The sequence below is a fragment of the Epinephelus moara genome, chromosome 2 (genome assembly GCF_006386435.1).
Source record: "Epinephelus moara isolate mb chromosome 2, YSFRI_EMoa_1.0, whole genome shotgun sequence".
NCBI lineage: Eukaryota > Metazoa > Chordata > Actinopteri > Perciformes > Serranidae > Epinephelus > Epinephelus moara.
Genome location: NC_065507.1, coordinates 16,249,703 through 16,273,738, shown reverse-complemented (window position 1 = coordinate 16,273,738; position 24,036 = coordinate 16,249,703). Strand labels below are relative to the sequence as shown.

The following is a 24,036-nucleotide window of genomic DNA, read 5'->3' as shown; positions in this document are numbered from 1 at the left end:
ACGGTGTGTGGCGAGTGTTACTCTGTGTACGGTGTGTGGCGACTGGCGAGTGTTACTCTGTGTACGGTGTGTGGCGACTGGCGAGTGTTATTCTGTGTACGGTGTGTGGCGAGTGTTACTCTGTGTACATGGAAGTGCCGCCGGCTTATTAGTTGTAATAACGCATTATTCACTGGGAGGCGACAGAAGTTACGCACTATAGCTTTAAGGGTTAGAGGACTGCCCCCAGTCCAGCATCTCTCCTGCTCATCTTTGTTTGCTTTATGCTATCCAGCACCCTGACACCATACCTCTCACCCATCCATGCATATACATTCATCACTCACTTGACTGACTGCCATATACCATTGTATTCTTTTGAACTGCAAAATCATCATAGTTTTTTTTCTTCCCTCAACCTGTGTCACATCCCTCTTTGTCATGGCTTTAGTGCTGGGTCATAAGAATATTAGGTTGATTGTAACCTTTATGTCAACGTCGTGTAGTTTGAATACATTGTTTTTATGTATGTATACAGAATGAATGTTTATTATTCAATTTTTTAATATTTTGACCTGGTTTCAAAGCCTCGTTGGCGCAGTAGGCAGCGCGTCAGTCTCATAATCTGAAGGTCGTGAGTTCGAACCTCACACGGGGCAGGTGTTTTTAAAACAGATGACAAAACACAATGGTGGACTCACGTGGCACATGTTAATGAAAGCAAAGTGCCAGTATATCTGCATAGAAATGAAAAGCATACAACTGATGCTGAAAAATCAAAGAATCTTACTGAGGCCTCAAGTATATGTATGCTGTGAATACCATGAATAGTCTCAATGACTTGACTACACCATGAATAGTACCTTTAAAGCCTTGATGGTGAATCTGAATAATCTGACGGTCATGAGTTCAAACCTCACACGGGGCACCCATTTAAGGTAAATTACAGAATACAATGGAGGGGAAACATATTACACAGCGTCATTAATGTGAAATAACTGTGTCTGTAGAGAGATTATGTCATGATTATAACCTTAATGTCAACATCTTGTAGTCCAAATACATTGTTGTTACGTATGTATACAGACTGAATGTTTATCATTTCAATATTTCAATATTTTATCATACTTTCTATAGCCTCATTGGCGCAGTAGGCAACGCGTCAGTCTCATAATCTGAAGGCCGTGAGTTCGAACCTCACATGAGGCAGGTGTTTTAAAATCAGACTACAAAACACAATGGTGGACACACGTGGTATGTATTAGTGAAAGCAAAATTCCAGTATAGCTGCATGAGATTGAAAAACATTCAACAGAGGCCAAAAAATCTTACAGAGGCCTCCCATGGGGCAGGTTCCTTGTGAAAAAGTGTCACCTCACAACGACATAGAATAGAGGAGACTGAAACCACATACTGCCAAAAGTATATGTATTCGGAAACATTATCACTATCCCACCAGTCATTCAGTAGTGTTTTGTTATTGGTTGTGTGTTGGTGATTGCACTAGAGTTGCTCACAGTTCAGCATCTCTCCTGCTCATCTTTGTTTTACACTATCCAGCATAAATCTGTGACACCATACCTCACACTCATCCAAGCACAAATAGTCACCAGTGCCTACTACACACAGTCTATTTCTTTTGTTGGGCTTATCTTCTTAGCCTTGTGATTGGTGTATTAAACATGTTTCCAGCACAAGCTGATTTGTCATGTGTCATGTCAATGTGTCTGTTTGTTTTGGAGTCCGTCTGTCACCTATTGGCCAGGAATCAAGTAATTTAGCTGTAACCAATACATTTCTCTTTTAATACGTAAGTATTTCTTCTGCAATCCAACTCTAATTAAGGTTCCACCGAGACTTGAACTCGGATCACTGGATTCAAAGTCCAGAGTGCTAACCATTACACCATGGAACCACAGAAACAATATGATCATAGCCTTCTTTTGACCATTTCTGGTGTGCAGAGGCATTGATGATTAATGAGTATACAGACTAAATTGTTATGCTCTCAGTTTTTTTCCCATAAAGGCAAGAGATTTTGTGGCTTCTTGACGCAGTAAGCAGCAGTTAGTAGTCAGTAGTCAGTCTTAATAATCTGACAGTTGAGAGTATGTCACCTCACAGTTTAGAACAACAATAAAGAATACTGATGCTGAAAAAACAAAGAATCTTACAGAGGCCTGAAGTCGGGACAGTTTCCTTGCGAAAATCTAAGAGTTGTGAGTTCAAACCTTAAAGGAGCAATAAGCGAAATTCATCATTTCTAGATTGAAGGAATTAAAAAATTGCTATGTGAAGAACTAGAGGTGTAATTTCATCTGGAGTATAGCATGACCTCACACACCCTCTCTCTGTGTTGATCTCCAGCCCATTGTTTACAAGCCGGTCCGGCTGCGCGTTCATGTACGTTCATGTGAACCCCCCCCCGGAGCCCTTGGCCCTCCCTCCCTATAAAAGGCTACAACCAGTGAGCAATGGCAGCGCATATTTTCGAAATTAAATGGCAGAGAGCGGAACGAAACCGGGGCTAACCGGTGCTTCCTCCTCAGGCTCCACTTAACTCAGCTGCCCCACAGATCCGCTGCCACTCCCACTTTAACCTCAATAACAATCTGGAGCTAGCTGGGAGCGGCTGGCGAGGTGTTAGCCGCAGCATGACCGGAGGGAAGCACAGCCAGTTAGCCTCCGCTAGCTTCCAAACTAGCCCCAGCTCTCTGTTTGGATCCAACTGGAGCACCAAGCCCTGGTTTGTTATTCAGGTTAATGTGGGAAGAAGCAGCGGGTTTATCGGGCAGCTGAGTGAAGCTGAGTGAAGTGGAGGCTGCGGAGGAAACACCGGGATGGGTTAATGTCTGGAGCCTGAGTTATTAGCTGCTCGGTCCCAGCAATGGGTCAGGCGTTACGGTTGTGTTAAGTGAGTAAGTTAGCCCGGCAGCCCAGCTAACATTTTCAATTAGCATTGTAAAATGTAGCCTCCCCGTGAGGCTACATTTTTGTAATATATTTGCTGAGATGGAGGCGAGGCTCAGTGACTAGAAGAGCTGATAGAAGCGTAGCTGTAAGTTACTCCAGTAGCCGGTGGCAGCCGACTTGGCTAGTGCTAACACCGGGAGCTAACGCTAACGTTCCTCCTCTTCTCCGTGAGTGAGAGCGATGTTTTAGCCTAGCAGGCAGCTGGCTCGCGGGCTGCCCACTAGGCTAAAACATCGCTTCAGGTTAAAGTGGGGAGAAGCAGCGGGTTTATCGGGCAGCTGAGTGAAGCTGGGTGAAGTGGAGGCTGCGGAGGAAACACCGGGATGGGTTAATGTCTGGAGCTTGAGCAGCCTGCGAGCCAGGCGGGCAGCCTGGCGGGCTCTAGCCGACTCGGATCCCGGCTAGTGCTAACACCGGGAGATAATGCTAACGTTCCTACTCTTCTCCGTGAGTGAGAGCGATGTTTTAGCCTAGCAGGCAGCCCGCGAGCCTGGCGGGCAGCCTGGCGGGCTGCTCAAGCTCCGGACATTAACCCATCCCGGTGTTTCCTCCGCAGCCTCCACTTCACCCAGCTTCACTCAGCTGCCCGATAAACCCGCTGCTTCTTCCCACTTTAACCTGAAGCGATGTTTTAGCCTAGTCGGCTGCCCGCTAGGCTAAAACATCACTCTCACTCACGGAGAAGAGGAGGAACGTTAGCGTTAGCTCCCGGTGTTAGCACTAGCCGAGTCGGCTGCCACTGGCGACTGGAGTAACTTACAGCTATAGAGCGCTTCTACCAGCTCTTCTAGTCACTGAGCCTCGCCTCTTTCTCAGCAAATATATTACATTTATTACAGGTACCATCATCATTGAAGTAGGCAGGGGAATAGCTAAACACAGCAGAGACCGAGACATCGCTAACTGCTAGACGAGGTGAGTGGGGGGTGGAGAGCAGAGGTAGAGGGAGGAGTGGCTCATGACACACTTTGTTTTGGTCTACAGGCAGTGCACAAAAGCAACCCTAGCAGTGAAATGCTTTAATTGTGAATTAACTGGGAGAACCTGAGACCAGGGCTGGGTGTTATCAACTCTAAAAATGTATGTCAGCTTTTTGCGCACATTTATCTGAAAAGCTGAAAATGTTTCCTTCATACAGTAGTTTTTTTTAATATATTTTTCATTATTCTTGTGTTATTGTATCTGTGATTATCGCAAGGGTTAGAGGACTGCGCCCAGTCCAGCATCTCTCCTGCTCATCTTTGTTTGTTTTATGCTATCAAACACCCTGACACCATGACACTCATCCTTTATGTCAACATCTTGTAGTTCAAATACATTGTTGGTATTTATGTATACAGACTGAATGTTTATTATTTCATTTTTTCAATATTATGACCTACTTTCAAAGCCTCGTTGGCGCAGTAGGCAGCGCGTCAGTCTCATAATCTGAAGGCCGTGAGTTCGAACCTCACACGGGGCAGGTGTTTTATCAAAATCACAGTGGGACAGATGCTGAAAGACAACAGTATATACTGTCTAATGCCTGTTTGGTTTGAACGTCATCTTTAGATTTAGCTTGTTTAGCTGTCATTTTTCTTTTTTCTTTTTACTGTGAATATAAAAGCCTTATTATGATAAGGAGCTGTGAATTCCATCAGTTATTTTATTTTTAGCCATGCTAACGGCATTTTGGATGGCAATGCAATCTGTTGGTCGGTCAGTCCACCACTTATGTCCAGACTGATATATTATTTTGGATGAACTGTCACGACATTCAGACACTAGATTCTAATGGCTTTCATGATCTCCTGACATTCCCTATAATGCCATCATGAGGTACACACTTGTGTGGTGAATGAAATGGCTCCACAACTACTAGACAATTGCTATGAAAATCGATCCAGACATTCATGTACTCATCAGGATCAACTGAAAAAACTCTGACCTCCTGACTTTCCATGTAGTGCCATCGTAAGGTCCGAAATTGGATTTGTCATTTATAAACAATGACGTGCAAAAGTAGTCGACGTTGCCATTAGCCTCAGGTGAATTTTGTGTGTATTGTTTTTTGCTATCTAGCACCCTGACACCATACCTCTCACCCATCCATGCATATACATTCATCACTCACTTGACTGACTGCCATATACCATTGTATTCTTTTGAACTGCAAAATCATCATAGTTTTTTTTCTTCCCTCAACCTGTGTCACATCCCTCTTTGTCATGGCTTTAGTGCTGGGTCATGAGAATATCAGGTTGATTGTAACCTTTCTGTCAACATTTTGTAGTTCAAATACATTGTTGTTATGTATGTATACAGACTGAATGCTTATTGTTTCAATTTCCATTTAATATTTTGACCTACTTTTACAGCCTCGTTGGCGCAGTAGGCAGCACGTCAGTCTCATAATCTGAAGGCCGTGAGTTTGAACCTCACACGGGGCAGGTATTTTAAAATCAGACTACAAAACACAATGGTGGACACACGTGGTTCATATTAGTGAGAGCAAAATTCCGGGATAGCTGCATGAGAATGAAAAACATTCAACAGATGCCAGAAAATCAAAGAATCTTACAGAGGCCTCCCATGAGGCAGCTTCCCTGTGAAAATGTATATAATAATAATGTAATATAGAGAAGTATATGTATTTTTGGGCATCTTATAAAATACAGTGAAGAGGAAACATACTAATCTGCATCATTATTGTGAAATAATTGAGTATGTAGTAAAGCACTAGGACTGAAGAACTACTGGTTCAGCATAAGAATCAAAAACTCAAATTATAAGTTGTTGTTGGAACCTGAGACTAGGGATGGGGGTCGTTTATCAACTCTAAAATCGCATGTCAACTTTTTCTGCACATTGGTTTGTAACGTTGAAAATGTTACCTTCATACATTAGTTTATTTTTTTTTTGACTGCCTTAAGGGTTAGAGGACTGCCCCGAGTCCAGCATCTCTCCTGCTCATCTTTGTTTGCTTTATGCTATCCAGCACCCTGACACCATACCTCTCATTCATCCATGCACATACATTCATCACTCACTTGACTGACTGCCATATACCATTGTATTCTCATTTTTTTTCTTCCCTCAACCTGTGTCACATCCCTCTATGTCATGGTTTGGTTGTTTGGTCTGAATATCATCTTTAAATTTTGCTTGTTTAGTTGCTGTTTTTTCTTTTTTTACTGTGAATATTAAAGCCATGTCATGATAAGGGACTGTGAATTAGCCCAAAATACATTACATCAGTTTATGTTTAGCCACCATAGCTCCATGGATGGAAATGCAGTCTGTTAGTCAGTCAGTCCACCACTTTGGTCTAGACTGATATATCATATTGGATGAACTGTCATGACATTAAGACACTAGATTCTAATGGCTTTTATGGTCCCCTGACATTCCCCATTACACCACAATGAGGTTCAAAATTGTGTACCATACCTCTCACTCATCCATGCACATACATTCATCACTCACTTGACTGACTGCCATATACCATTGTATTCTTGTTTTTTTTCTTCCCTCAACCAGTGTCACATCCGTCTTTGTCATGGCTTTGTCATGGTTTTGTCATGTCAACCTGGGAATATCAGGTTGATTGTAACCTTTATTTCGACACCTTGTAGTTCAAATACATTGTTATGTATGTATACAAATTGAATGTTGATTTTTGTTTTCATTTTTTCAATATTTTTACTTAATTTCAAAGCCTCGTTGGCGCAGTAGGCAGCGCGTCAGTCTCATAATCTGAAGGCCGTGAGTTCGAACCTCACACGGGGCAGGTGTTTTTATTAAAATCACAGTGGGACAACTACAGCATATACTGTGTGATGCCCATTGTTTGGTCTGGACACCGTCCTCAGATTATGTTTGTTTAGTTGTTGTTTTACTGTGAATTTAAAAGCCTTATCATGGAATGTGTCTGTGAATTAGCTCCAATACATTACATCAGTTGTTTTATTTCTAGCCATGATAGCGGCATGGCTCTATGGATGGCAATGCAGTCTGTTGGTCGGTCAGTCCACCACTTTGGTCCAGACTGAAATATTGGATATTGGAAGAATTGGATGAACTGTCATGACATTCAGACACTAAATTCTGATTCTTATGCCATCATGAGGTACAAACTGGGTGAAATGTCTCCACAAATACTGGACAATTGCTATAAACGATCCAGACATTCATGTCCTCGTCAGTATAAACTAAATTAACTTTGATGATCCCTTGACTTTCCATGTAATGCCATTATCAGGTCAGAAATTGGATTTGTCGTTTATTAACAATTACCTGCAGAACTAACCAACGTTGCCATCAGCCTCAGATGAATTGTGTGTGTAGGGCTAATTAGCAAATGTTAGCATACTAACATGGTCAACTACGGTAACAGAGTAAACCTTTCTTTCTCAGAGCTGCTAGTGTTACCTTAGGGGGCGATCAAACAGAAATGAGACGCTAGAAACGCAACGCCAGTAAAACCATTGTTTTCCTATGATACCGCGCGTTTGACCGGCGTTCAAGTGTCTTTTTAGACGGATGTTTTTCCGGCGTCTTTTTAGACGCGCGTTCTTATAGATGCTTCTTTTTAAACACGCGTAGGCACTGAAAAGTTAAAATATTTTCAACTTTTTGAGCGTCAGACGCCAGTTGCACCATTCGTCATTATCGTCATTGGCCCAGGCAGCCAATCAAATCCTCATTCCTGTTTTGTTGTGGCAGTTATGGCAGTCTGGTCAGTTACAGCAGTGTACGGCAGTTACGAGCGACAGACAACACAATGCAATCCGAAGACGAGAAATTTATCCTGACAATATTTGATTTTGAAGAACTATACAACACACACACACCTCAGTACTCGAACAAACACAGGAGGAGACACGCATGGAGCTGTGTGAGCAGCACAACGAATTCGTCTGGTGAGTACAATGTAATTGACGACGACGATAATATGCTAGCTAGCTAGCATATCATCGTCGTAGCAGCTAGTTAACATTCAGACAGTGGGATTTATGAGAGGGCTGGTGACCTTATTTCGTAGTTCACAGTTTTTGTGTTGTATTTTTATGTATGAAAAGTGCTATATAAACAAAGTCGGATGTGAGCTCGTGATAGTTTCATGTAAGCTACTGTCTCTACTGTCTTTGAGGGAAACACTGTATTCAAGGGGAGACATAGGGAGATGACAAGTGTGTGTGTGTGTGTGTGTGTGTGTGTGTGTGTGTGTGTGTGTGTGTGTGTTGCGCAAGCACCCCTGTGTGTGTGTGTGTGTGTGTGTGTGTGTGTTGCGCAAGCACCCCCGCTCCACAGGCGCTCCTCGCTGTTTTTTTTTTTGTCTAGCGTGCATTGAATAAGCACTTCCAGCGTTTCAAGCGTCTTTGAAGCGTCCGTGTTTCTAGCGTCTCATTTCTGTGTGATCGTCCCCTTAGACTCTCAGTCTTGCTCATATGTAACAACGATTATCTGCCCACAGCTTAAAAAATGACATATCACTGGACCACTGTTACCTGATGACATCATAGTCTCACACAGGTTTACTTTACTGTCAAAAGCGATTGGAACAGCAAAATGTAAATTATACTTTGGGGTGGATTTTCTCATTAAAATATGGAATGTTTGGCCTTGAGTTATTGTTTGTTCATTAATGAATATTCATATGACAAAGGTGCTGACATCCAAAGCAGATAGAGTTCCCCAAGGTTAACACACCCAGTTAGGCTTTTTAAAATGCATGTGTGTATTTGGTATATTGTATGACTGTTAAAGGCAGGGGCTGGACCAGAAAGTAAAGTAAATAATAACTGTGTTCTTGTTCTTGATTGATATTAACCTTCATAACAGTATATTAGAAATAGCGACTAGGGAAAACATTGTGAAAACATTTGGACAACCAAGAATTTACTGTGAAAGAAGAGTTTCATATTAGGCAGCTCAGGCTGTGTGTTGTTGTGTTATATATAATATGTTCCACATGGTTTATTTTGTACATTTTCTATATTTAATCAGAGTAGCAACTCCTTTTTCCTCTTTTTTTGTTTGTTTTGTTTGTTTGTTGTTGTTGTTTTTTTACCTACAAGCTAAATTTTCTGGAAAATTACTTTTGGCATTAGTAATTAACTGGATCATAAGCAGCTCAAAAATGTCCAAGAACACACACACACACACACACACACACACACACACACACACACACACACACACACACACACACACACACACACACACACAAAGCTGACATATTGTACATGCTTTTTCTCACACAAACAAAACAATCCTACTTTGCCAATAAAAGCAGAACCTATGAACCTAATAACACCAGAAGTCAATTAGCATGTCTTGTCACACAGCGTACACCACTGAAAATTGGTTTCATACACATACTTTAACACCTGCATATTAGTTTCACCTGACATCAATTAGCAGCGTCCCAGATATTGCAGTCAAAAGCCAACACACCATTAGGATTATCTGGACTGAATGAATGGGCTCATTAAGCACAATAAACTAACCACTCTCTAGCAACATCATTACTCTGTGTGTGTGTGTGTGTGTGTGTGTGTGTGTGTGTGTGTGTGTGTGTGTGCGTGTGCGTGTGTGTGTTCGAGACAGAGAGACAACAGGAAAAGAGAACAGAGAAGTGTGTGTATGTGTTTGTGTATGTGGCATTTACTCAAGGACAGTGGCGTTCTCACAGCGATGGAAGGCACACAAAGAGAAAGGGTGGAGAGGACTTTCGTGAAATCTCACCGTTGACGAGAAGTGGACAAGTAATGCTCAGACATTCAGAATAAAAGCCTTGTCTTAGAATATTTTGTTTGAGTGGAATGTGAAGGTAGAAGGTGCTTGTGAGAAACAAAGCATGTTTCTGTAGAGCAGAATGAGTGTGCAGAAGTAAAGTAGTCTTTCCAAAACGGGTAAAGGAGGATCTCGTCATTTTTGATGTTTGCAGCTCGTTACTCAGAGTAATCACACTCAAATTCAGACAGGCAAATATTTACTGAAGCTTTATCAGAACAAACAAAAGTCACGTTTTTCACATCTTTAGAGAGCTCATCAAATTCCTGTTGCTTTGTACAAAGAAGGGCTTCACTTAATTTGTTGGTTTGTTCTTCGTTAATATCTGCAATACACTTAAAGAAGTGAAACATGTCTATAATATTCATTATTGTGATACTCATTTAGGGTCTTAGTCTGAGCAAGTGAGAGCAAAGTCATAAGGAAAGAAGAAAAACTTTGAAAAATATTAAGTCGAGACCCATTTTTAGAGTGGTTACTATATAATTATGTTGTGAATGTGGTTGATTTCTTTGTTAGTAGTAAATTTGCATTCGTACGCATTCTGGTCCACATCAGTACTGAGTCATTGATTGAAATAATAAAAAAATAAAAGCCCTAATATAAAACACTTACCCAGGGCCTGGGTGGCAAATGCTGCCATGGCACTCTGCAGTCTGTCTGGTCTGACTGCCTGAACCAGTAACAGCTGGGGAGAGCAAAGAGAAAACACAACAGATATCTATTAAAACCTTGCAGACAGAGGGTCAATCCCACAAATATCAAACAAAATGTCACATATCCAAAAGCAAAAAAATAAGGCTTATTCAGATACACATCCACTGTTCAAATTCATAGTCTTTGAGATCTTTAAAAAAATGAGAACACAATACACGAATGAAAGGAGTAAGTCAATTGGTGTGACAGTCGAGTGTGGATACTTGACTTTAGTGATAAGTGGCTGCCGTCTTGTTCATGCTTTGAAATGAGATTAGCTAAATCTTTATTCAATCTCAAACCACATGTGAAGGGGTGTGCTCAAAGGCACAAACATCATTTCTGCTCCCATCACAATGTCTTGTCTGCTTTAGTGAAAAAAAATAATAATAAAAGATTTAGTGGGCTGTCACTGCAGACATCACAGTAATCATGAGAAAAGATTTAGAGAGCTCACACCTCTGCCAAGGCTGCCCTAGTCTCTGAATTTATTATTTAGTAAATGAACTTAGTGATAAACGACATCATTAATATTGTTTTGGAGAAAAATTGTTTGGTCATGTTTTTATACAGGTGGATGAATTGTGCAAAATTCCAAGTCACCGTCACTGCAACTGAGTTCAGGTCATTTAAACTGATTATGCTGCTGTGGCACCAACAGCTGATGAAATTCAAATGCACTATGTGTTTAAAGTCCCAGTGAAACGGACGTTAAAGCATCTTTAGCTTCTGTACTGTGACGTATTTATCACTGAGATGGATACTTGATCAGTTTACAGTCATAATAAATATACACACACACACACACACACACACACACACACACACACACACACACACATATTTAGATATAGATATTACTTATATACTAACTGCTCATACATATACATAAATATATATCCATAAACACACATACATATTACACAATGTTATACAAATGCCAGTCTATACAGGTGTTTTTTTGTTTATATAATAAGAATTTTATGCAGATTTGTGGAACATCAATCATGATGAATCATCATGCAAATGATGTGGCATATACAAAAACAAAATTTAAACAGTTTTTAGAGTGTTTATCAAAAACTGTTCTGCAAATAATAGCAGACAGTTGAGCCCTGTTTTCACCAAGCAGTACGGTTCACTTCAGTTCAGTATGCTTTTTTCCTGTTTCAACTGTGAAAAGTTGTGGATGGTACCAATGGAACCATTCGGTACCGTCCCCATTTTTGGTCCCCCCTCTGTTGGGGTACCTAGCACACAGATCTGGTACTAAAAGGTGGAGCTGTGAACACTGCAGTCTGTTGATTGGTCAATAGAGGACGCTCACTCTGCTCAGGGCTGAGCTGTGGCTGGTTTTGAGGCTCATGTAACCACTGTTCATACTGTGGAGATTTTGAAGATGGTAACTATAAAATGAAAGGATGTTTTGCTGCCTCTCGCTGCAGCTGCAGTCTGGGAAAAAAAATAGCTTAATTCACTGGGCCGACTGCCGGCAACTTTTAAGGTGGAATGTTAACCTTTAATGTTACTCAGTGCATGAGCCGACGACGTGACTCCATCAGCACACCTTAAATGTCACTGTGACAGCTTTGACCATCACTTTAGTTTTTATATGACATACACTTTTAGTAATGAGTGGATCTTCAAGCGTTTATGTTAATTTCGAACAGGTTATGTGAACTGCATATATTCTAATCCTAACTCGGACAAAAACGATAAAGTCACAAAGCGTCGTTCCTGTGGGCTCCTGCAACGCTAAACCCCTGAGTTTGCCTTAAAAGGACTAAATGCACAAATCCACTATTTGTAAATATCCCATAGAGAGAGACTCTCACTGCAGCCTGTTCTATTTTGTTCTGAAATGTTGCCGTGCAGCCTCGTTTTGTGGACGATAAACCAGGTGCAAACTTCCACCTGTGTCACCGATAATGAGGAAATACAGTCAGTCCTGGATGGAGCAGTGAGTGACAACAACCCCGCCCACATTTAAGAGTACTGTCTATGGTGGAAACTCTAGGGTCTAGGTACCATGTCTGAGGGGTTACTTTGGTTCCAAAGGTACCATACTGAAAGTGTTTGGTGGAAACAGGGCTTTTGTTTAAGCAGAAGTGGATGCACCATAACTGTCATCTTGAAACAACATATCTAAGGGGAAAATAATATTTTTGTTGCTATGCGTCACAGTTAAGAAGAACAAGACAACACCTACACCCACCTCCCTACACTAAAGCCTGATCAGTTCTTCTCAGACCTACTGTATGGACTAACTTTACAACAGATTCTGCTGTAATCTGCTGACTGACAGAGAAACAATCAAACAAATTGAGCTCCAAACACAACTTTTTTTGGCAGTGGTAACAAATGCATAAAATCTTTGAGTGTGTAGACTTTTGATACACTCTGTAAATAATGATAACTTGTTCCATTTGGCTGATGAAATGACTGTTTTCTTTTTCTTTTTTTCTGATTGAAAGCTGACCTGCTGGAAGGGAGTAATCTTCTTGGCAACGGAGGAAGGGATTTCCTGTTCACACTGCGAGCTCTGCGAGAAGGACAGCCAAAGGTCTGAGTCACTCAAACACAGGGACTGGTAGAGGGCTGGGAATGTAGTCTGTGAGAGAGGGATGGCAAAAGTTAAAAGGGTGAAAGACAGGTCAAGAAATAATGTTAGATAAATCAGTAAGGTTTGCTTTACTGGCATTCTATTTAAATTGGACTAAGCTATTATTTCATATTTGTACTGGTTGGAGAAATATCCTACAAGCACTATTCTGTAATTTTGTCACAGATGGCTATACAGCTGATGGGTAGCGTGTGCGTCAGTGTGTGTATCAGTGTTTACTTTAAAAATGGCCACTGCTCCTTGCCTCTCCTGATCGATCCAAGAAGGGAACTCCTGCAGAGAGGAGACATGGTCAAATACAAACACAGAAACAGTACGGCCTATTTTTCAGACAAAAAGCTTCACTCTTACCTCTTTCTTAAACATTTCTCCTACAATGGATCCAGTGAAGACATCCCATTCCTATAACAACAGTAGTGTTAATATTTGGCAGTTATAAAGCTGAAATCAGCTATTTTTAATTTTACTCTCAAATAAATACGCAGATCCTCGAACTACAAAGATACTCACATTCTCCTGGAAGAGTTCAGGGTACATGCCTTTCACAAAGTGCATAGCAAACATCAGCTGGTCAGCCTGAGACAGAGAGAAGAAAGCAAAGAGAGACTGATGCATAGATGGAATATGTCACATGTACAACAACATGTTTTTCTGTCCTGCTCAAAACCCAGCTACAAACAAAGAAAGTCATGGCAGAGCACAGAATGTCAGCATCTCTGCCAGACCGAGGAGAGGCAAACACACACGTGTTCCCATTGCATGATATGCAGCTCAGCCTGCCTAACTAAGGGGCTTGTAAAGGGTTGCTACACACTGACAAAATAGCCCCAGGGACTTCAAGAACCACACTGGCTGTTCTATCATCCCTACACGCTCTCTCTGTGTGTATGTCTGTGTGTGTGTGTGTGTGTGTGTGTGTGTGTGTGTGTCTGCCTCTCTTTCTTTTTCATCCACTGGTGGAGTTCGAGAGAGATAACAGAAACAGCAACTAATCAAGATGCTTATCCCGCTCCCACCCACAGAGAGAAACAGAGGGACAGTGACCAAGAATATCCAGTGGTTACAGTGAACATGGCAGAAAGAAAAAGAAAAGCAAAGTTTGAACCCCCCTCTGATGCCATAGTTTTCATTTTGATTAAAAACAAAAAAAAACTGAAAAAGAAAACAACCAAATACGTGCTGCAAATTATTTTAAAGACAGATGAAAGAGAGAAACACATACATATAGGAGATAGGTGGGACAAAAGAAACCTAAACCTTGGTGTCACAGTTGGCACAATACAGTAGCACAGTACAATGTACACAAATCTACTTTTCCAGACATACCTGACATATTAAAATTAAGTTCAGTGGTGTGAATGGCCTCCAAGAGCATTAACTTAATGACCTATTTCTCTCTACAGTTACTTGTTATTACTGATTATCTGATATTTTGCTGGAAATAACATTACCACCATAATTATTCGCTAAATTTAATAACAGGCAGCGCACCTAATGGCATTCACACTGAAATACAGCCACACTGCCTCCGTGCCGGTCATGTATATTTATGTAAATCTCATTTCATGCACTTAACAACTGGCTGGCAAGGACGACCCAATGAGAAATACCATGCAATTCAGTAATACCTCTCAACGTTGTTTTTTGTAAAGTGGCAATAAGTCAAATGACAGTGTTAATCTAATCGGTTGGGCTATTCACAGAAGCTGATATCACTGCTACCAGATGTAGGCATTGTTGCTGAAAATTCAGGTACATAAGGGAGATAGTAGTCTATTTGAGTAAACCTCTTTTGCAGCCACAGCGGCTATAATCATTCAGATGTGCTTACTGAATAGTTAATGAATTAGAGTATTATTGGATGAGATTAAATCCTGTTTGCCACAGAGACAGCACGGGCAATAAAGGGCATCAGCATCTAATGATCACATGAGATGATCTAGACTCCCCGTGGTCTTTTACATCCATCTTGAAGTGCACCTAGGCACGTTTAAAAAATACTTATACTAATAATAGTATTTTGTTTGTCTAACATGGTTTTCCCACATAGTAGATTAAAAAAAACTAAATCTGAAATAGGGCCAGAAGCAGATTCACTCTTTCTCTGTCATTGAGAGATTTTGGATCTGGCCTCCGCCCACTACTGCTGTCTACCTTAGGTTTCGCTTTCCACTTTCTCCAGCGCTGCTTGCACTAATTCGAACAGTGAAAGGGCAGTGTGCATCTAGATGGCTAGTGTTAGCTGTAAAGAAACATCAGAGGAATTCAGGCACACATGCTTGAGCCACAGTCAGACCCAGACTCGTGCAGGATTTATACTTCTGCGTCGAATCGCATACTTACAGCGTAGGCTCTACTTCTTCTTTTTTTTTTTTGAAGATTTTTTTTTGGGCATTTTTTGCCTTTAATGGACAGGACAGTTGAGTGTGAAGGGGGAAAGAGAGGGGATGGCATGCAGCAAAGGGCCATAGGCTGGACTCGAACCCAGGCCGCTGCGGCAACAGCCTTGTACATGGGGCGCCTGCTCTATCCACTAAGTCACCGACACCCCGCGTAGACTCTACTTCGACATAGAGCCTACACCGTACCCTATGACGTAGCCTGACGTGCACCTCCCCAGAAATGTAACTACACGTTGCGGCAATGCAGACCTCCTGTCTATTTTTTAAGCTTTTATTTACTTTAATTTGACAGATAAGAACAGTACACTACGAAGATAATAAAGCCACCACAAAATAGAATTTTAAGTCTGTGCTGATGCACAAGTATAAATCCCGCTTTTCACAAAAACTGCACAAACCTTTCACCATGCTAATGCTAACTTTTACTGCCTGCACTGACCAGTCCAGGAGAGGTTTCAGGTTTCTTGTCGGTGGTGTCAAAGTCTGTTCCCTCATTCATATGTGTTCCCCATATTAGATACCTGTCTCATGAAAAACTTTGCACAGATACAAGTCAGCATACTCAAGGTCAGACATTTTAGGGCTCATAAACATAAGAAAAACACATTTTTGAATGGAGGGGGACTTTCACGTATGCGCTACTAGCAAGAACACTATAGAAATATTTGAAGAATAGTGCTATAGTACAATTTGCCACAGCAATCCAATCTTGTGCCTCCTGTGTTCAACCTACATTTCCAAACATAGGACCAAGCCATGTGGGACCCTTGTACACCAAACCACATGACCCACAATATTCCTGTGTCAAGCTGTTACCACAAGACACAAGCACGGGACACAGGTCAGGTAGTGTGTCACATAAATATCTAAACCCACAAACTGATACACAATAGCTTTTGGGTTTTTTTCCTCCAAAGAATAAAATGGATTTCAGTCTCCTGCACACATTATGTTTAGTGCTTCCTTAGTTTTTCTTTTCCCCTCCCCGCAGCTGTCGTGCTCAGCTCGATGGGTTTTGATCTTACAGTCTATGTGTAGCTGTGATAAGGTTTAAGACTATAACTGAAAGTGTAGATAATTGTTGAACAATGGGCTCATTCTTTTCTGTGGTAGGTATCTGGGCACGTGCAATAACTGAATTTTAAAAATTATTTCTGTATATTCCACATCTTTAAAGACCTTAGCCTGCCTGTCACCCAATATTACATTAGGTACTTTACCAACAGCTGTAGAACCAGCTTGAGCAGCGGTGAGGCTAACCTTCAAGCTACATTTGGACTAGAGCTCATCGCCACTATGCCCTATTTCTGACCCTCTCTGTGGTTTGTCTCTTGATCCGATGTCTGGATGATTTACACCAAGCTGCCAAGTTCAACTCCATCAACTGAGGCGACAGTGGACACAGCTGAACTGAGAGAGCCGCGCAAGACGATATGACTGATCAAACAAAAAATGGCACAATGTCCCGTCATTGTGGTGCATGTGCTGATCTGTGCGTGCATATCTGTCAGAGAGAAATGAAGCAAACAGAGTGCAATGAGGATAAAAAGTCTGTGAGTGTTTGTGTGAACTGCCGTCATACTGACAGTGACAGGACAGGAACCTCAGTAGACAGTACAACCTGGAATATGTCACACTTCAGCACATCAGTGCAACTCAAACTTCTGCATGTACCGAGAGAGATGCATCCACAGTCACACACACCAGCACGCATGAGGACCTAACATGACAAGTGTTTCCACATAGACATCCACGTACGTTAAACACAGATACACAATCTTATTGTTTTCTATATTTAATGGTTTACTACTTTACTACTCTAAAAATATAATCTCCTCAGTGTGCACCCCTCCAGTGTACACCAGTGTGTCAAAAAGAAAAGCTTTCACATTGTTATTGTTGCATGTTCTCTACGGACTTCTCTATGAACATTTCCAAAAACAGGACGATTTTCTAAGGTACTATACAGACAAGTGAAAAAGCCTACATGCAATATCTATTGTATCTGAAGCGCTTGGTTTGTCACAATAAAGTTAAACCTCCAGGTCATTGCAGAGGTAAAAAATATTATCATTTTCTAGACTTTATATTAATTGAAAAACTGTTAAATATAATAAACATTTTTTTGAGACCCAACCAGCCCAAAAAGATGGCATAAAACCCTAAAAAACACAGATTGTAAAGCCCCTTGAAATAAATTTATCATTTTTGATATTGGGCTTTATATATAAAATCTGATTTGACTTGACAGTATCTGTACTAGATATCTGCCCACCTGTTCGATAAACACACCCCCACGGGCAAATCCAGGCAGTATAGTTAAACACTGAAAACATTGCTGTTCAGGACACGTCTTTGGTTAAAATGAAAGCTGTTAAAAAAATACAAAATAGAAATAAGGCTTTGCTTATGAGAGGTTCAACAATCTATATTTGGTAGAGCAACACTGTTTAAAGCTTTGATGTGTCTAGCCATTCTCAATCAATACCTTATTAAGCTGAATCAGATGTGTTTGCGCTGGAATTTAACACATACAAAATAGTCTGAGTGTCTGCTGCAAAATGATAATGTGTTTTTCTTTCACAGATGTACAGATCTTTAGGTTTTCTAATATTATCTCCTCTCAAATTGTTCTTGTCTCTTTTTCCCCCCATTATGCTTTCCCCATTTTTACCCTCTCTGCCAATTATCCACCTTTATCTTTGCACTGGACCCCTTCTCCCACCTCTCTCCTCTCCCCACTGAAGTTATCTCTTCTGTAGCACAGGCAGCGGGTGTTGACAGGAGCACTGATAATGTAGTCCAATGTTTCCTCTCTGCTAATGACTAGACTGCTGCTGTCGACATGTTTGTGTGTGTGTATGTGTGTGCGCATGTGAGCCTATGGACGTGATCAGCAGTTAACAGCCACCCTGACTCTGCCTCAAACCGCCATTACCATTCAGGCAACACACACACACACACACACACACACACACACACAAACACAAGACAGTGAAATCACATTTACCATTTACTGCCGGATCAATGCAATGATTGCTCTGTTGGTCAATATTTGACACTTGATTACTGTGTTAGTTGCAGAGGTTTGATTGTATAAGTGTGTAAATGTATGTGATTATCTGATTGTGCATTTGCTCTAAACAATGATTAAGAATATTACCATACTACTACTTTATATTACAAAATGACAAAGTTTCCAGTGCACCTGCAGGAGAATAACCAACCTTGTTACGTGTAAACCAGCTAAAACCTTGTATTATGATTAGGAGTATGCTTGATGTTCAGAGTAGGCTTGAGCAGTTTCTATTTTTCCTACCTTCCTGACATTTAAAAAAAATGTCAGGTAAAAAAAGAAACTTGACATAAACAAAATAAAACTCACTAAAACTGTCTTGGTTAATCTTTCCATTGCTCCAAGCACCAACCCTAGTTTGGCTGAAATAAACCCTTAATTCACTGAGTCAGACGTGAAAAAATCCTTTCTCTACACGCTGTTGTTCACCGTTGCTTCCTGCAATTAGTCCCTCCAGGATGTCGCGATGTTGCAACAATGAACACAAATTCAGCCAATCCCCAAGAATTCTCCACAACCTTGCAATTTTTTTCCAATCACTGCAACTTTACCGCAAATGTTACTATTTGAAACAGTGAAAATCTTATTGTAAAGCTGTGCAAAGCGTTTGGATTCGGTCAGGTTATCATGAGATGGGGGCCCTGTGCCTGGGACGGTCACACACACACACACACACACACTCACACACACACACACACACAGTGACAGGGCCAATTGTTAGCACCACACAATGAATATTACTGATTATTAATGGGTTTAACGACGCTTTTGAGCCTTTTCGGTGTTAATGGCTCGGTGACGGATGTTAACCGCTGCTGCAGGGCTTCTGCCCAAGCTGCAAAACATGACGAGTATGGATGAGATCACATTGTCGAACAGCAACAACAGCTGATTGTCCACAATCACATGCACTCACAATCACATGCGGCTGGACTGTCCACCAAAACAAACAACAGAGAAACTCACATTACAACACACACAGAGGTAGCGTGACTTTACTCTCTGTTCAGGGTGCCATTACTCCACTATATCTTTACTTACTTACTTACTTACGCCTCACACCCCTTTTGAGGTACAGGCCGTCAACAAGGGACCTCCAGAGTACCCAATCGTTGGCTTTCTTTTCTATCTGTGACCATGTGTATCCCATCTTCTTGGTGTTTGCCTGCAGGTCCCTTCGCCAGGTGTTTCTTGGCCTACCTCTCTTTTTCTTCCCCTGACGATTCCACGTCAGAGCCTGTCTGGTGAAGTTTGACATTGGTTTTCGAAGAGTGTGCCAGTGTGCTATCCATTTCCATCTTCTTCGTCCAGTTTCATCTTTAGCTGGTATTTGCTGCGTCTTTGTCCAAAGATCTTCGTTGGTGATCTTGTCTGGCCAATGGATTTTCAAGATTTTTCTCAGGCACCTGTTTATGAAGCTTTGCACTTTGCTAGCTGTGTTATTTGTTGTTCTCCAGGTCTCGGCTCCAGGGCGATTTTTCTCTGTTGTTGTATCTCCTTTGAGCACCATAAGTTGTAGGAAGGCTGCCCTTGCCTTACCTATTCTGGCTTTGACGTCTGCATCAGTTCCTCCCTCTTTGTTGATGACGTTGCCCAAGTCGGTGAAGGACTCTACTTCTTCAAGTCGAGTATCTTCAAGTGATATTGATTCCACACTATTTGTGTTTGTGTGGATGATAGTGTGGAACCAACCCAACTAACCACTATATCTTTACAGAGCGATTATTTGTTTGCTGCTATATTAATGCTCTGAATATCTGAATACCGAGCTCCTTTAATAAGCCTACTTTGTTTTGTTTTTTACCAGTTTGTGTCAGACATGTTTGCTACTTATTCATAACAACATTAGGTAGCTGGGGAGACATTTGTTTTCTCATGATGAGTGATGTGTTTATGGTTAATGGCCGTTGTTTTCAGATTAACGTCCCATCATTTGAACCAATAAGTAACAACAAGGCAAAAATAAAACTGTTGGGGGTCTACTTCAAAACAGGCTGAGCCTGTTTTGCAATGCAAACCCATCTAATAGGTTACATCAAGGAGGAAAATGCCTCACTCTGTTGTCTCTACCCACAAATTACCACAGTGATGACAGGAATTTTTAGAGATGCCCAAAACCACCTGTATTCTATTTCTGTGTGAAAGTGCGTGTGTATTACCTTGAAAAGCGACCGGCAGACGTACTCATACACCATATTCTTCAAGCTGGCCTCTAAAGCAGCAATCCTGGTTTCAGTATTCTCTGCCTCCTAAAATACACACACATACACACACATGCATGCACACAATGACAGAGGGAAAAGGACAAAAAGAAAAATTAAAGTGGTGAGACGAGGTATGAGGGATTTGCTGTCACTGAAGAGACTTAGAGGGTTTTTCTCAGCCTTTAATAATATAATACAGTACATGTGTCTCTGTGTTATGTGCTTCTAATTCTAGCTGAATATGAGCTACTTTTGTTAGCAGTGATGAAATTAAAACGTCTTCTCTCTTTCTGTCACATCAGGGTAACTTGACCTCCTCAGGGTTGTTCAACAGACGCAAAGAAACACTCAAGTTTTATCCTGTTTCTTCCCTTTCACACATTCTTTTTCTCTGATGTACAAATCACCACAAAGAGATCTGACTTGAAGTGTTGGTGTTCCTCTTTTAAGTTACACTATGCAGGAATTGTTGGTTACTGTTTCTAAACAGCATCGCCAGTGATAATGAAAGTGAAAGCCAACCCCAGACTCACTCTCATTTGGAACAAGCTTTGTCCGCTTGGCGTTTCACCTGGCTATATTTGTGTTTTTCAGTGCCGTCCTCTTGGATGCATGCTGCTTACGGTCTGGCACCTAGTCGCTACCTTTTGATAAAGTACCAACCTCATCTGTGTGCTGTGCCCATAAACGTCCCAAAAACAGCAAAATAAGAAGATGCTAAGAAAATACAGGCAGTGGGCAGAGTCTCTGCAAATAAATACACCGCCACACACTTCTCGTGGGTCATAAGTGATGATAAAGAGGGATTCATTTAGTCTATACATTGTTCAGGAAAATCCATACTGTGTGTGGGATCGAAACAATTCAACTTGATAGCAATAGTGAAAAAGAAAAATTAATACATGAGAATCAGATTCATAAAAAATGCCTGAGAAATGGAGGGACATGCTGAGAAAAAGAGAAATGTCAGATGTACTTCTTTCTTTCTATCTATCCCATGTTCACTGTTCAGTATGTCCGTTTGTCTTTTTCTCCTGCCTAGACCTCTGTTTGAGGTTTTCTGCAGGCATGTTTTTCATGTAAAAACATGTGTTTGGTGTGTTTTGTGTATCCAGGATAGTACACGAGTAGGAACATATGTGTGTCTCTGCTAATATGTTTGTGCATGTTGGCTAAAAAGAGGACTGTCATGAGAGGTTAAAATTCTCTGTCCAAAACTCGGGAACCATCTGCAGCTCATGGCAAATTGCTCATTCAAAACAACAAACAACCAAAAGATACAAAGGGACAGAGAGTCCATGAATCAATGTAGTATTCTGACTACACTCACCAAATGTGTCCATGAGCCTACACACACACACACACACACACACACACACTCACTCACTCACTCACTCACTCACTCACTCACTCACTCACTCACTCACTCACTCACTCACATAAACATGTAACAGTGGTGACCAGCTGCTGCCTGGTGACATTCTTGGATGACAGCACTGGCTCTAACAACCCACACAGGATTTGGGGAATTAGTGCTCAATCTCTCAACCCAATGTCTGTGTGCCTTTGTGTGTGAGAGTGAGTGAGTGTGTGTGTGTGCTCTGGTTATCAGACAGTGTTTAGGGCTCAGATGGAGAACAGCAGTGTGATAGACAGTCCATGATGCTCTCCAGCTGCACAGGTCAGACTGAGATAAACAGTGAAAACAAAAATGAGCTGAAATAAATCAAGCCGACCTAAACTGAATTAAATTCATCAAAATCATTTTTTTAAAAGTAAATGTAGTTTAACTTAGTTTATCAAAACTACAACGAACTAAATATTCCCAAACAATAAAGGAATATAGTATTTCTGTCACAATGTGGCCACGTAAATGTATTGTCTTGCATTCATTTTCTACCAATTGTACTGAAACAAATAAGACTGAAAACTAGTTATACTTTATAACTTAATGTCTATACCTAAAGTTACTGCACCTGGCCAAGAAAAAGTCCAACACATAAAGCTTTGTGGAATGGCGACTCATCATTTTCATGGCTTGTTTTTAAATGAATTAAACAAACAATATAAAAAGAAAAGAAAAACCATGATAGAACATTTTGATTAGCGAGCTTAAGAGGTGCCTTTGGACTATTTTTTACCGTTGGACAGAGTCAGACTAGCTGTCTCCCCCTGTTTCCAGTCGTTATGCTAAGCTAAGCTAAGCTAAGCTAACCAGCTGCTGGCTGTAGCCCTGTATTTAACGGACAGATATGAGAGTGGTATCAATGTTTTCATCGATCTCTCTGTCAGAAAGTGAAAACATGTATGTCCCAACTTATCAAACTATTCCTTTAAACTTTACTTTCATACATACCATGGTCATTTTCTACATGAAGCTCAAACAAGACTTTACTTTAGCACTTAGCATTATTCAGCTGGCATTACAGTGAAACAATGTCTTTTTTTTTTCTTTCAATAATAACTATTATTCAATTAACTAGAGGCTATGCCTCACTCCATCACTGGGACTGCTCTGGTCTTTACCTTCCTTTTTTTCAACATGTACAGTTTTACTTTGTTCGGCTTTACTTTTTGTTGTCTACAATTTGTTTAATAGAAAACATTCCTACAACTTTTCTTTTGGCCTAATACCAAAGCCGTGATGGCTGACTTGACCTCATGAGTGAGGTCAACAAACTCATGAATGGTGACATTTTATTTCTTCAAATACACTAACAGAGGTGAAGTTTACACTTGAAGCAGCTCAGAGGAGAGGCACATTGCTATTTTAGAGTTTCCTATAAATATGAAGGAGAAGAATTGTCTTCCAAAACCAATGTGCATCTTCTAACTGTGAAACCAGGTAAAATGCAGTCTAAAACCCCTTCTCGACAGTCATGTACGTGTTTCCATTGTCACTCTTGGCCATGGCGAGTAAAGCCATGCTGCCAGTTTAGACGTGCCATGCCGCACCTAGCCATGCCAGAGACAGACCTTCTCAGTAACAGGAGTTAGTTTCTCTCCTGCGTCCTGTTTTTACTTTAGATATCTGCTTTATTTTACTGTTAAATGTTAGGAAATTAAATGTGTTTATTACTGCATTAGAGGAACTTATTCTGGCTGTACTGTGTGTGGGTGCTGACGTAAAGTTCTGTTACCCTTTATGTAGGGATGCACCGAAATGAAAATTTGTGGCCGAAGCCGAATAAAATTAAACGCTTGGCCAAATACCGAGTACCGAATACCGTTGTTTAGTTTTTCATTCGTTTTTGCAGATGAACCCCCTCCAGATTAGTGTTGTCACGGTACCAAAATTGGGACCCA

At 41.0% G+C, this 24,036-nt stretch overlaps 1 protein-coding gene and 6 non-coding genes across 9 annotated transcripts in view; 5 read left to right on the top strand and 2 right to left on the bottom strand.

Moving 5' to 3' along the window:
- Nucleotides 1–24,036, bottom strand: part of LOC126405259 (cytoplasmic dynein 2 heavy chain 1) — a 145,615-nt gene that overhangs the window by 53,207 nt on the left and 68,372 nt on the right. For all 3 annotated transcript variants that reach the window (XM_050068912.1, XM_050068929.1, XM_050068921.1), the window contains 6 exons: nucleotides 20,686–20,775; nucleotides 13,559–13,624; nucleotides 13,400–13,450; nucleotides 13,268–13,321; nucleotides 12,905–13,036; nucleotides 10,345–10,417 (listed from right to left, as the gene is read on the bottom strand). In XM_050068912.1, coding sequence (XP_049924869.1) covers nucleotides 10,345–10,417; nucleotides 12,905–13,036; nucleotides 13,268–13,321; nucleotides 13,400–13,450; nucleotides 13,559–13,624; nucleotides 20,686–20,775 — 466 coding nt within the window. The remainder of the gene's footprint in view (nucleotides 1–10,344; nucleotides 10,418–12,904; nucleotides 13,037–13,267; nucleotides 13,322–13,399; nucleotides 13,451–13,558; nucleotides 13,625–20,685; nucleotides 20,776–24,036) is intronic.
- trnam-cau (transfer RNA methionine (anticodon CAU)) lies at nucleotides 566–638 on the top strand. The gene has a single exon. It is a non-coding gene; the product is annotated as a tRNA-Met (tRNA).
- Nucleotides 1,116–1,188, top strand: trnam-cau (transfer RNA methionine (anticodon CAU)). Its single transcript has one exon. It is a non-coding gene; the product is annotated as a tRNA-Met (tRNA).
- Nucleotides 1,823–1,894, bottom strand: trnaq-uug (transfer RNA glutamine (anticodon UUG)). Its single transcript has one exon. It is a non-coding gene; the product is annotated as a tRNA-Gln (tRNA).
- On the top strand, nucleotides 4,342–4,414 carry trnam-cau (transfer RNA methionine (anticodon CAU)). Its single transcript has one exon. It is a non-coding gene; the product is annotated as a tRNA-Met (tRNA).
- Nucleotides 5,309–5,381, top strand: trnam-cau (transfer RNA methionine (anticodon CAU)). The gene has a single exon. It is a non-coding gene; the product is annotated as a tRNA-Met (tRNA).
- Nucleotides 6,649–6,721, top strand: trnam-cau (transfer RNA methionine (anticodon CAU)). Its single transcript has one exon. It is a non-coding gene; the product is annotated as a tRNA-Met (tRNA).